Here is a 14,085-nt window from a genome sequence, read left to right as displayed (position 1 = left end):
CAGCGATCGGGTCCGGACCTGGGTTCAAATCCCACGCTGTCCGTAAGGAGCTTGTATGCTCTCCCTGTGTCTGCGTGGGATTTCTCCGTGGGCTCCAGTTTCCTTCCACCCTTCAAAAACATTCCGGGGTGGAGATTAATGGGGTGTAAATTGGGAGTCATTGACCTGTTATCGTGCTGTATGTCTAAATACTTTATTAAAAGACCCTCGAGGTGATGTGCAGCTCTACAAAACGCCGGTCAAACCACACTTGGAGTATTGCGTTCAGTTCTGGTCGCCTCATAGATGCTTTGGAGAGGGTGCAGAGGAGATTTACCAGGCTGTTGCCTGGATTGGAGAACAAATCTTAGGAAGCAAGGTTGACAGGGCTTGGGCTTTTCTCTTTGAAGCGTCGAAGGTTGAGAGGTGTCTGTAAGATTATAAGGGGCATAGAGAGGGTGGACGGCCAGTACCATTTTCCCCTGGGTGACAACGGTAAATAACAGAGCTACCAACTCTGAAACACACCACAGGACACTGAGGGGTTTCAGCTGAACTGATTTATTTGAACTTTGCACGCGTCCTCTAAGGGCAGCGTGAGCTCAGCCCCGCGCGGGCGGCGACATCATCATGTTTGCCTGAGGCACGCGCTGTGGCCTGAGCCACGAGGCACTTAGATACCCCCAACGGCGCCATCTTCCCGCAGCTGCCCCCGCCGGCGCGGCGATACATGTGCGCCGCCACAAGAGGGCATTTGAAAAGGTGATTGAAGGAAAATTCTCGATTTCACACAGAGAGAGGTGGTGCCTGGAATGCATTGTCGAGGGTGGTACAATAGGGGCATTCAAAAGATTCAGGCGGACGGATTCAAGAAAAATAGGAGGTTATGGGTGTGAGGTAGGGAAGGTTCAGATTGTTGTGGAGGAGGTTTACATAGGTTGGCACAATTTAGAATTTAAAAATTGTAAACAATGTGCTATACTGTTCTATGTGCTTGAAAAACTTCACGATTCTTTTATAGTTATTTATAAAACTGAAAATGTGATTTTACATGAATTTTCTTTAGTCAAACAAAGATTCGCGGTCAGCAGAAATTGCCCAGCGCCCCTTACAGTCAGAGAAACCTAGCAAAAGAGAAATCCTCACCCCCACCCGAGCCACTGAGTGTCCGTGGTTTCATCTCCCGCGAGGCCCTTTTATGGTAAAAAAAATTGATTGTAAAGACGGAGATTCTCTGTCTTTAAATCGCTGCCCTTACCTCCAGAAAAGGTCGGAAGGTGAATTGATTGGTCGAACTTGCTCCATCTTCCATCCGTCTAAGGGGGGTAGTGTCAGAAGCGGAGTTGCTCCTCCTCCTCCGTGAAAGGATTGCCACTGAATGCGGCTCCAAAGGGGAGGGCTGATGACGCCGTCACCCCGTGACCCAAGGGCGCGAATTCTAAAGAACCCGAATGGTCATAAAAAGGGCGATTACGTCGCGCAGGAGGTTTGCCCGAGTCCTAAGACTGCTTTCATTGATCTCCACCAGCGCACGTACCTGCTCTTCAGTAGTCATTTACCGGTATAGGCCGCATTCCCTTCCTGGCGCGTGGGTTTGTGGTACTGCCCCATATCATTGAGCTTCAGAAGCCGGCTCGCGATTCACCCCTGCATAAAAGCACCGCGCGATCTGCATTTTTTGGCCGTCAGCATTAAAGGTAAGATCGCCTTATTTTAAAAAAAACCTCAGCAGGAGATTACATGCTTTTTTGCGTATAAAAGCCTGGCAACCATGCAGCCTTCAGTCCAAACCAACAGCAACCCGAGCTCCCAGATGCATTCCCCGACACAGTCAGGAAGCCTTCAGCGCCCTCTCATATCCTGGTTCCGATATCTGGTACCCCTTCAGCCAGGCTCCAGCAGTCCGCAGCCTGTTGCGTGTCCCCTGGCTGCAGTTGCCATCAGCCTGCAGCCGGCGTGGGATCCTCTCCTCGAATTGGGAAGGAGGTAAAGGAACTTGGGCATAGTGGTAAAGATGCAAGGAAATTAGAAATTCCAGACTTATGAATTTGAAAAGAGCGTTAATGATGTGTGATTTGGCAGTGAATCCCTGTAGGTGGGCAAGCACCTGGAGTCGAGTCCAATTTATTATCATCTGATTGCTCAAGTACAAAACACACAATCTATACGAAGAAATAAATACACATTGTTTCATGAATAAGAGAGTCTCGGAGGGTTAGTGTGAGGGCAGTTCCTTTGGTCGTTCAGCATTCTCACTGCCCGTGCGAAGAAACTGTTCCTCAGCCTGGTGGTGCTGGCTGTGATCCTCCTGGATCAGCTGAAAGATACTGTGTGGTGGTGGGGGAGGGGTGGGGTGGGGTGGGTGTGGAAGGGCTCCTCAGTGATTTTGTGCGCCCTCTTCAGACAGCAATCCCGGTAGATCATGTCTCTGAGGAAGAGGGAGACCCCAGGGACCCTCTCTGCCATTCTTCTGGTCCTGTGGATTGATCTCCGATACATTTCTCTGCAGCAACCGTACCCACACTGTGATGCAGCTGGCCAGCTCCTGTAAAAGATTGACTTAATCGTGGCCGGTAGCCTTGCCCGCTTCAGTCTTCTATGGAAGTGGAGTCGCTGTTGTGCCTTCCTGACAAGTGAGGAGGCGTTGTCCACAATAGGTCACCAGTTAAGTGAACTCCAAGGAACATGATGCTCTCCACTCTCTCCACTACAGAGTGTTGACGTGTTAGTGGAGGGTGGTAATTCCTGGTCCTCCTGAAGTCCATAATCATCTTGTTCACGTTTGGAATCATTTCATGAGATTTTCCACCTCCTCTCTGAAGAGCGACTCATCGTTGTTGCCGTGAGTGGGCCTGGGACTAGTTAGGACAGAGCAAGGACTGTTTGGTCTTGGACAGGATGCTCCATGTAAATATTCCATCGCCATCAAGCTAACACCGGAGTGTTACGGAGCCTGAGGTTGGGTCTGCCTGCCCACTAGCCCTGGGAGTCAGAACTGCTGTAGCCAACCTTCAGCCACCCCTAACCTTCAGCCACCCCGCAACAGTTTGTACGAAGAGCTGGGTCCTGTAAAATCAGGCCCCAGTGAGCTTTCCTGTCTAGTTAGGGTTGGAGATTGCCACAAGCTGTGAACCTGTCTGTGAAGTTAGTACCACTTTGGGATTAATTGTGATGTTCCAACATCCGTATTCTCTATAAATCTGCAAGTTCAGTGTGGGTGGGAGTACTGTTTTAAGTTCCTGTGTTAAACTCAGTGTCATCCAAGGTTACGGTGTATTGATTCAACCATCACTGAATTATGTGTCAACGCAGTTAAAATGCCATAAGTCATGGTTTATAGTTCCTATTTTTTATCTCCTCTATTCCCCTGCACAATCAAGCTTCACTAAAATTTAAGAACGACAGAATCAATTTAACATTCAACCTTGAATAAATCCTTGCAACTGCTCTCGGGCCGTGAGAGTTGGAGGGAAACCTGTGGTGAGATTAATAGGCAGTACCTTTCTCCTGGGTTAGCTCCTGTCGGCCCCGACAATCAGTGACATTAGATGATATTTGTCAAGCTTTGCCAGTGCAATAAACAGTCCGAAGCATTTCACTGGGGCATTGTCCAACGGTATTTGACATCGCGTCACCAGAGAAAGGAGAAAGGTTTGAAGGATCGCCTGGAACAGAGAGGGGTGAGAGGATTTTGGGGAGGCATTCCAGAGGTCTCGACACTTGGTGGCACAACTGCCTAGGAGGGAAATAAGAATCAGAATTTTTTTTCATGAGTATGTCATGAAATTTGTTGTTTTGCGGCAGCGTCACGCTGCAAACATTTCAGTAAACCACATTTCAAAATAAATAAAATACTGCAAGAAAAAGACAAAATGAGGTTGTGCTGGTGGGAGAGAAACCTTCTCACTCCCTTCTCTTTTGCAGGTACCCCAGTAAATCGGATCCCCATCATGGCCAAGCAAGTGTTGGACCTGTACATGTTGTACAAACTGGTCACAGAGAAGGGCGGCCTGGTGGAGGTGATCAACAAGAAGATTTGGCGGGAAATCACAAAGGGCCTCAACCTACCTACCTCAATTACCAGCGCAGCCTTCACACTCAGGACACAGTAAGTACCCGGAAGCCACGGTGAGCTCCCTACATGTCCATTGGCCCCACTCCAGGACACAGCAAGTACCAGAGGCCACGGTGAGTTCCCTACATGTCCAATGGCCCCAGACTTTAATCATAAATCATATATAGCTGATATCAAGTTTATTTTGATTCAGTTGAAAATCATAGATCACCCTTATCACATTTATAGCAAGGTCTTAAGGAACTCTCAACACTACAGAGTTCAAAAAACTCCTGATTTATCTAAAATGATGTTTGGGAAGTTTAAATTTAAGCGTTTATTGTTCGAATGAAGCTAAATTATTATCAATAAATAAATCTTGGAAAGATTGGATACCCAACTTAAGCCATTCATGAAAAACATTCTTGCACAGACAGTGGGGTAAAAGAGAATCTACCTTTTTTTCCCCCATTGACATACCATCTCAAGTTAATCCTTTACTCACCACAGAGCTCCTGTGGCATCCTACCCCATAGGTGATCTGTGGTTAGTAAGGGATAATTTAAGGTGGTATATCAGTGGAATAAAAAAGGTTGAGAAACACTGGTCTAAAGATATATAACCAATGTTTCGGGCCTGAGGCCTTCATCAAGGTACATCCAGGCAGGCACCTGAATAATAAGGTGGGGGAAAGAAGGGACATGGGCCAACAGGCAAGAGGTCAGAGGTGGATATGGGCAGGAGGGCAGACGAGAAAAAAAAGCTGAGTCGTGATGGGGGAGGGGGAGGGCAGTGAGATAGGGAAGAGAGAGATGGCAGGAGGTGGGGGTTATCTCACAGGCGGTGAGAACGCTAACCCTCCGAGCCTCTCATATTAATGAAACAATATCTATTAATTTATTTGTATCTATGAATACTTGTCCTGCATCTGCATTGTTTGTGTGTTATGTCCAGTTGGGTGTCTATGTGTTTTTCACAGAGGACCAGAGAACGCTGTTTCATCAGGTTGTATGTGTGCATTCAGATTATCATAAACTTGACTCGATTGGCAAGAGTCGGGATGTGTGTAACGCCCATGTTTTTGTCCATCTGCAGATACATGAAATACCTCTACCCGTACGAATGTGAAAAGCAATCACTAAGCTCTCCAGCGGAGCTGCAGGCAGCGATCGATAGCAACCGCCGAGAGGGCAGGAGGCCGAGCTACAGTTCGGCTCTCTTCGGCTACTCTCCGAGCTCGGCACCCAGCCTTCTGCCGCCGCCCAAGGTCCATCTGTCGTCCATGAATGTTCCCGCCAGCAATGGTACTCACCTCTCCCCAGGGCAGTTGATCAAAAAAGGTAACTTCCTCTACTGCTTTTAGATCAATGGGCGAATGGGGTCAGATTCCCTGTGTCTGCCGAGTTTCTATCTGCAACCTCTGACTCTCACCTCCAATGTATCCTCAGTTATTGCCGTGAGTCCAAAGCTCGAGAATTCCCACTCAAATTCACTTCACTTTAATATCTTCCCTCTTGATAATCTTTACCCCGGTTCTGAAACCAGTTAAACACAATCCGTCATGGGTGGAGCAGCATCAGTGGGGGGGTAAAGAAGTGGTTGGCATTCATCTTCTGTCTGGGTACCCTCCAACCAAATGGCATAACATCGACTTTTCCGGTTTCAATTACAACCTTGCCCTCAACTTCATCCCCTGTCTCCTTTCCTCTAGTTCTCTCTCTCTCTCTCTCTCTCTCTCTCTCTCTCTCTCTCTCTCTCTCTCTCTCTCTCTATCCCCCCCCCTTTCCCTCTGTCTCCTTTCATGGAGCCAAAATCAATTCTCATCTTTCCTCTTATCACATCCAATTAACACCTTTTGGCTGTTGGTGTGGACTCCTCCCCCTCCCATTGTTCCCCCTCAATCTCTAGTCTTCACTTAAGATGTCTGCCCGCTTTCTGGCCAGACCTTGAAGGAGGAACTCGGGGCCCGAATCGTCGGTAATATATCGTTACCTCCTGTGGACCTCCAGCCCTTCTGTGGGTTTTCAAGCCAAGGTCGGTCGGCATGTTTCACCCTGATGAAGGGTAACAACGTCGGCCACTCTTTCTCTCGCGCTGATGCTGCTCGGCCCACTGAAGGTTGTGTTTAGCTCCGGGGGATTCCAGCTTCCACAGCATCTCCACGTTTGGGCTCTTGTTTTTATGTAGGTCACTAACGACCACGTTGAATCAGGCTGGAGCACGGAGGTGGTTTGTGCAGTGCTCCCAGCCCATCCTCTCCCAGCAACATTCTCTTTAAAAAATTTTTTATTAATTTAAGAGAGAAATATTACATGTACATTTTGTTTAGATATTAATTATATAGCCTTTACATAGTGCATTACAGAATCTAAGTCACATATCAATTATACATTGTCTTGCATAATTCCCAAAACAAGTGAAATAACCTTCTATTAGGTTAATACTAAAATATACATGGTGATCATCTAAATAGCCCGATCTCTTCTAGTTGTAAAAAAATAAAACCCCTCCCCCCCCATACTAATCTAACCCCTCCCACTAAACATGGTCACCAACAAATAAATTGTAAAAAATCAGACATCGGGTCGAAAACCCCCCAGAGCACCCCTTGCGGTATACAGAGGAAACTTGGGACTATTTTATACTGGAGCATGAACACTACAAGACTGTAAGAGCTCAGTGCGACTATGTATCAATACACGACCAGTAACCTAATGTGAGTAAAGGATTGCGCTTTTAAACTTACAAGTTTTTCTTAGTGTTTTTTAAGACCTCCGATGGTACAATGAGGACTCAACATCCCTGCCTAAGTGATCGATCATGAATGGACTCATATCGTGTCCAATTCAGGCTTGATTAGCATTCAATCTAATTTTCTCCAAACTCAAGCAAGGCATAACATCCTGTAACCAGCTGCCTCTCCACCTTATCCAAATTGCTCGTCTGGCCATCAATCAAGTCAAAGTTACTAATCTTTATTTTTGAGTTTAATTCAAGGAAATTCTCTCTTCTAGAGAATAATCAAACAAAGCAATAAACGGACACAGTTCTAATTTAATCCTAAGAATCTGTGATCGAGTTTTAAAAAATTATTCCCAATATTCTCGACACCCGCAGAACATGAATGAGAGAGTCCTTAAAAATTTTGCATTTGCCACATAGTGGATCAACATCCAGATAAACATTCCCTTACCCCAACACTACCTGAGTTCACCCTTGTACTGATTTACCTGAGCTTTTGTTTTACGTTGCACCACCAGTGGTACTCAGGAATAAATTTGAATAGCACACAATCTGGATAGCACACAAAACAAAGATTCTCACTAAATCTTGGTACAGGCAGTCCCCCGGGTTACAAACGTCCGACTTCCGGGCAACCCGTACTTACAAACAAATTGTTCCCCAATTCGCGCATGCGCATAATGTAACCTTCCGGTGTGCAAGACGTCGATGGAACGGGAGTAAGTGTTAACTTTTAATCATGGTTTTTATTTTTGAAAAGAAAGGTCAAATATACTAAGTGCTTGTACTATTGACTAACTGGTGCTAAATAAGAACCGTTCCGACTTACCCACAAATTTGACTTAAAGACAGATTTAGGAACGGATCTCGTCCGTAACCTGGGGACGTAACAATAATTCAATTCCTCTAGAGCAGCCGTTCTCTGCTCTAGAGCAGAATTCTGCTCAGAGTTTATGGGCCCCCTCTTCTGTGGAACACTCAAGGTTTGGTTTCTTCCGTACTTCTACCGACTGGATGAAAAATATTGATGTTACACGAGGTGAAGAGAAAAACAAGGCTTTTACTTAAATGTGCTGCGGCCCCTGTTGAGAATGGCTGCTCTAAGCATCATGGGGCAATTTGTTTCTAATGGTGGCTACTGCTCAAGATTCTTTCATTGTCATGTAATAAAACAGGTGTTATTTTACACAAAACTTCCTTTGGTCTGCTGTAAGGCAGACAAAGATTCGCTATCAGGAGATATTGCCCAGAGCCCCTTACATTCAGAGAAAGAGAATCAAAAGAGAGTCCCGTTCCAAGTCATTGAGTGTCCATGGATTCACTTCCAGCGCTCCCCACAGCCTTTGGACCAACTCAGGCGTTCCATCTATTTTACCTTATTCCAAGATAACTCTGAACTCTGATCCCTGTTGTTCCTCTCTCTCCCCCCCCCGCCCCACCCCCACCCTGTCCATTTCGTCCCATGTCCCAAAGGATGAACAAATTGGCCATTGAGTGGGCAGGTGGGATCTGATCGATACATGTGGAGAACATAATGGGATCAGTGCAAAAGGGAGATGGTGAATGGCTAATGGTCAGCACAGACGATGGGCCAAAGGGCCTCTGGTTCTGTGCTAATACTTTATGGCTATTACTTCAGTGGCCATGTTCAGTGGATAAAGATATCAACAGCAGTGAGAAACGAAGGTGGATTATATTATTTAAACTAGTTTTAACCTGGTAATGATTTTTTAAGCACTTCTCTGCTTGCTAAATTTGGAGGAAACAAGCTTCAAACTTTAATTTTATTCACAGTATTTTTTTTTCCCGTGGACCTCAAAAATGACTGATGGTGGATGTCGACGACGTTGACCCTCGGAAGGAATGAAACATGAAAGTCTCCAGATACTGAGATTGTAACAAAAACACACAGAAATGTGGTGAAGAAATGCTCTGGACAGGCTCAGGCCTAGAAACGTCCGTCAGTAAAATATCTTTACCTCCTGTGGACGCTGCAAGACCTGCTGAGTTCTTCCAGCATTCCTGTGTGCTTTTACGTCATAAGGTGTGGTCTTGCTGTTGTAGTGTGGGATTCATGATTGAAAGGACCAGATTTAAACCCACCAAGAGAGCCGATATAAGGCATTTCAGCCCAAGGTGCTGCGCAGACCTGCGTAAACCAATCTAATTTTTTTGTACCTCACACCCACAACCCTCTAATTTTCTTAAAACATAAGATCTTGAGGGGTACAAGAGTAGACCACTCCCCTCTCAAGCCTCTCTCATGGCTGAACTCCGATATGGGTGGCACAGCGCCACTGACTTGGGTTCGAATCCGGCCCTGTCTGTAAGGAGTTTGTACGTTCTCCCCGTGACCAGTGTGGGATTCCTCCAGATGCTCCTGTTTCCTCGTAAACATATGGGGGGTTAGAGACTAATTGTTGTGGGACATGGGCTCTGGGCCGGAAGGGCCTGTTACCGTGCTGTACAGAAGAATTTTTTTTAATTGATTGCAACTTCAGCTCTGCATTCCTGCCTCCCTCTCGTCAATTTTCACTCCCTTGCTTATCGAGAACTGATCTGCCGGTGTCGGAAAAATATTGCAAGACTGAATCCACCCTCCTTTGAGAGAGGATTTTAAAGGACTCACGAGCACCTGATACAACAATAAATTGCTTCTCTCTAATCTGTTTCAAGTTGGAAACAGTGAACCCACTAGAGCAGTGGATCTCAACCTTTCTCTTCCCACTCGCACACCAGTTTAAGTAATCCCAATGCCGTCGGTGCTCTGATTAGTAAGGGGTTGCTTAAGGTGGGATATGGGTGGGCAGGGAAGGTTGAGGATCACTGCTCTAGGCTCAATTGTGACCAAAATATTTTGCTTGAGAAAAATTCTCATTGGCCCATTTCCTTTGTAGTTCTGAAACCGTGCACATAACGAGTCAATTAGGTACGATTAAAACAGTGGTTTTCTTCCCACCCTTACTAAACACAGAGCACCGATGGTATAGGGATTACTAAAAGGTTGAGAACCACTGCACTAGATTCAAATTCCTGGCCCACGTGCACCTCAGGATCAATCTGGTTCCTTCTCACTCAAGCCAGATACAGCCCCAGCTGATTGAACCTCTCCTCGTTTGGCAAGCCACCCAATGGAGGATTGATTTGAGTAAACCTTTTCAGAACAGCATTAGTATCAATCCATGAGTAAGAAAACCAGAACAATACACTGAATTCCACGAGCCTTCTGTGGAAATCTCTCCTCACCCGGTGGCTTTTGATTAATGAAAGGCGCAGGTGGATGAATTTTGCCCTCAGACCTCTCCATCCCTGCTGGCTCTCCTTTCTCCCAATGCCTGTCCCTCCATCCACTTTCTCCCCTCCACTTAGCAATGCCCTTGCTCGTCCCCATTTACTGAACACAGAGAACTGGCTCCTTACGAACTGTAGCTGCCCAACAGTTAGTGTCTGTGTGTTTGCATGCGCGCATTTATGTGTGCGGGTTTATGTGTGTCTGTATGTGCCATGTGTGTGCATGTCTGTGTTTGTGCGTGCGTGTCTGTTTGAGTGCGTGTTTGTGTGTGTGTGTTTGAGTGAGTGTGCGTTTGTGTGTTTGTGTGTGTGCATGTCTGTTTGTGTGTGTGTGTGTATGTGCGTGTCTGTGTTTGAGTGAGCGCGTTTGTGTGTGCGTGTCTGTGTGAGTGAATGTGCGTTTGTGTGTGAGTGAGTGTGTGTGTGTTTGTGTGTGCGTGTCTGTGTGTTTGAGCGTGCGTTTGTGTGTGTGCACATCTGTTTATGTGTGAGTGTGTGTTTGTGTGTGTGCGTGTCTGTGTGTTTGAGTGAGTGAGTGTTTGTGTGTGCGTGTGTACGTGTCTGTGTGTGCCTGTGTATATCTGTGTGCCTGCGTGCGTTTCTTTACTGATGGTTTCTGGATCCTGACTGGCTCTGATTACATCAACCTGAAACAGTCTTATCTATAGCAGAATAAAGTGCATTTTTCCAAAGTGCTTGAAAGCATGTTTCCTGGGGCCATTTGTCAGACACGCACGGAATGTGGGCCTTGACCTTTGCGTGAAGGTACTGAGCATTGTCTCCAGCAGTTTGGAGACCAGTGCAATGTTGCAGTGTCTGTGAGCTGGCGACAGTGTTCAGGATCCCTAATTCTCACAGACACCTGGTTGTTTCCCCATGAAGGCCCTCGTCCAGGGCACCTAGCAGGTTCAGGCAGAAGCAAACGAGAGTCTTTTCAGAGACACTGAATGTCCGTGGATCCCACCTCGTCTGATTCAGTCACCTCCTGCGCTCTGTACCCACGCGGCCTTCTGCCAGTTCCAGCAGTGAACCCAAGCTCTGAATTCACCTTAGCACTCAGCGCCCGAGGCCCCTTCAGGAGCCCCTGTTCGCCCTGAACACCTAGACGGATTCTGGCACCGATTAGATTTGATAGTGGTATTTAAAAAGATGAAGGGGATAAACAGAATAAATGTAGATAGGTTTTTTCCCCCGAGGTTAAGTGAGATACAAACCAGAAGACAAAGATTAAGAGTGCAAGGGGAAAAATTTCAGGGGAACTTCTTCACACAGAATGTGGTGGGAGCTGCCAGCTGAGGTGGTGAATGTGGGCTCTGTTTAAACATTTAAGAAGAATTTGGACAAGTTCATGGATGGGAGGGGTAATGACTGGGTGCAGGGCAGTGGAACGAGGGAGAACAATCGTTCAGCGCAGACAAGAAGGGCCGAAGGACCTGCTTCTGTGCTGTAATGTACTATGGTTCCTGCAAGCTGGTCTCCAGCAGCACACACCCTGCATCTTTACCTCCTATGGATGCTGCAAGACCAGCTGAGTTCTTCCAGCATTTCTGTATGTTTTTACGATAACCAGCCAACCCCCCCCCCCCACCATCTCTCTCGCTCTCCCTATCCCGCGCTCATTGTGGGTTATTCCAGCTGCAAGTTTATTTGTCACGCCCAGACTCCACCATTCATCCATCTTTTTTGTTCACCCCTTCGATCTCTCTTTTTGTGTCCCATACACTGCCTTTGGGACAGTTTGATCTGTCCGTTCTGCCTCTCCCCCACTCAGCTTGAGATAACCATCTGTAACAGAGGGAGCGGATTGGTCGGATAGGGGTTAAACGACTGTGTTCACCTCAGGTGCCATCAGTCAAGCGATGAGTTCAAACCCCCACCAAAGCAGCTGAGGAATTTAAATATTTCTGGTACAAACTCAGATGGTCACGCAATGTCCGTGGGAGGTAACGATACTTAACCAACGTTTCGGGCCTGAGCCCTTCTTCATACCAAGATGAAGGGCTCAGGGCAGAGACATTGGTTATGTACTTTTGCTAGACTGTTTGACCCGCTGATGTCTTCACTTCAACCCAGGTGTCTGCAGTCCTTCGTGTTTTATATCCCGTCTTCAAGGTACAAGTCCAACTCGAGCAGGCGTCTGAATGAAAGGACTGGGTAGAAAAGGCAGGCGCCCGCCTGCTCTTTGGTCAGACATTGAAGAAGGGCTCAGGCCCGAAGCTTCAATTAAATATCTGCACCTTCCATAGACGCTGTCCTGCTGAGCTCCTCCAGCATTTCTGGGTTGTTACTACAATCTGCAGACTTTCGTGTTTCACTTAAATATTTCTGGAATTATTTCTGCATCTGGAATTCACCCCTCTGACCTTCAGAGCTGTCCTTATCCTGTTTAATCTTCCCTCAGGATTGAGAACGACTCTGGTTCTGAGCCGGCTGCAGATGCCAGCGTGGGAGCAGCAAACTCTGCCTCAAACGGGGCTGGGGCTGGGTGGGGGTGGGGTGGGTCAGCGGCCTGGCAGGCCGTACCCTCCTCTCACCGCACCTCTGTGCGACCCCTCCACATTTCCCTCTATGATACCGGGTCATCCATTTTGACCCGCTGTGGGCCAGGAGTTCCCACAAGTTGGTGGGTTAGTTCCCGTGTCTTCTTGGGAACTCTTGAGAACACTTTAATATCCAGATTCGGCATGGTAACGGGCACCTCCAGCCCAGGATCCCATGGCACCCAAATTCACTAATTAACCGACAACCCTGGTATTTTTTGAATGGTGGGAGGAAACCAGAGCCCCTGGGGCGGGGGGGGAAGCCACAGGGAGAAAGTACAAACTCCTTGCAGACAGCGTGGGATTCGAACCCTGGTCGCTGGTACTGTAACAGCAGTTCACTAACCGCTACGCTAACCATGCCGGCCCATGATTGCATTGCTATATTCCATGCTTCATCAATAAGAAAAGATGTAGCAATGCGATCAAAGGATGACACAGTTAGCACAACGCCGTGTAGTGAGGGCAGCTAATCACGTGAGTTGTGTCATGCGCGGCAACCAGTCATGTAAGCTGCGTATTAAGGCCAGCCAATCATGTGAGCCATACCGCGAGGGCAGCCAATCATGCGAGTTGTGGCATGGGTGGCAGTCAATCATGTGAGCAGTGTAGAGAGGGCAGCCAATCGTGTTGAGTTGTGGCATGGGTGGCAGCCAATCATGTGAGCAGTGTAGTGAGGGCAACCAATCATGAGCATTGTGTCATGTTTGGCAGCAAATTATGTGAGCCAAGCAAAGAGTATGGCCTATCATGCAAGCTGTGTTATGGAGGATCGCCACCAATCACCTGAGCTATTTAATGCAAGTTGTGCATCCCTGACTGTCTCTCCCCCTTGTCCTCCCCCCCCCCCACCCCCACCCAGAGGGAGCCGTGGCAGCCTGCTCCTTGACGCCAAGCCGGATCCACATCCCCCTGGCCCTGGGAGGCCACCCTTCCGCCACGCAGACCATCACCCTGGAGCAACTGAGGGAGAAGCTGGAGAGCGGGGAGCCCCCGGAGAAGCGGATGGCCCGGTTCTCGGAAGATCAGCAGCGCCTGATGCAACAGGCCTTGCAGCAGAACCTCTTTGCCATGGCAACCCACGTGCCCATGAGCATCAAAATCAACGGGAAAGGTGAGACCCACTTCCAGGCTCATTGACAACCACTCCCCAGTTACAACCCCACCAACACATCGGTGCAACCCACGTTCTTCGTTTTAATATCAAGTTTTGAAACTCAGCACAGTAACAGGCCCTTCCTGCCCGCGAATCCACGTTGCACACATAACCAAATTTACAGGGAAATAATTTGGGGACTGATAAGGGTGACCCAGACTCAACAGACTGACTGAACTCCTTAACTCTCATAAGAACATTAAGAAACAGGAGCAGGAGTCGGCCTTCTAGCCCATCAAGCCCTCTCCGCCATTCAATGAAATCATGGCTAGTCTGATGATGGTCTCATCTCCACCCACCTGCCTTTTCCCCGTATCCCAATT

The 14,085-nt window shown here is 47.6% G+C and overlaps 1 protein-coding gene across 3 annotated transcripts in view; it reads left to right on the top strand.

Annotated features, from left to right (window-relative positions):
• LOC138745525 (AT-rich interactive domain-containing protein 3B-like) overlaps positions 1-14,085 on the top strand; it is a 183,617-nt gene that overhangs the window by 152,862 nt on the left and 16,670 nt on the right. For all 3 annotated transcript variants that reach the window (XM_069902620.1, XM_069902621.1, XM_069902623.1), the window contains 3 exons: positions 3,904-4,087; positions 5,129-5,373; positions 13,469-13,720. In XM_069902620.1, coding sequence (XP_069758721.1) covers positions 3,904-4,087; positions 5,129-5,373; positions 13,469-13,720 — 681 coding nt within the window. The remainder of the gene's footprint in view (positions 1-3,903; positions 4,088-5,128; positions 5,374-13,468; positions 13,721-14,085) is intronic.

The sequence above is a fragment of the Narcine bancroftii genome, chromosome 11 (genome assembly GCF_036971445.1).
Source record: "Narcine bancroftii isolate sNarBan1 chromosome 11, sNarBan1.hap1, whole genome shotgun sequence".
NCBI lineage: Eukaryota > Metazoa > Chordata > Chondrichthyes > Torpediniformes > Narcinidae > Narcine > Narcine bancroftii.
This window is presented reverse-complemented; position numbering and strand designations above follow the sequence as displayed.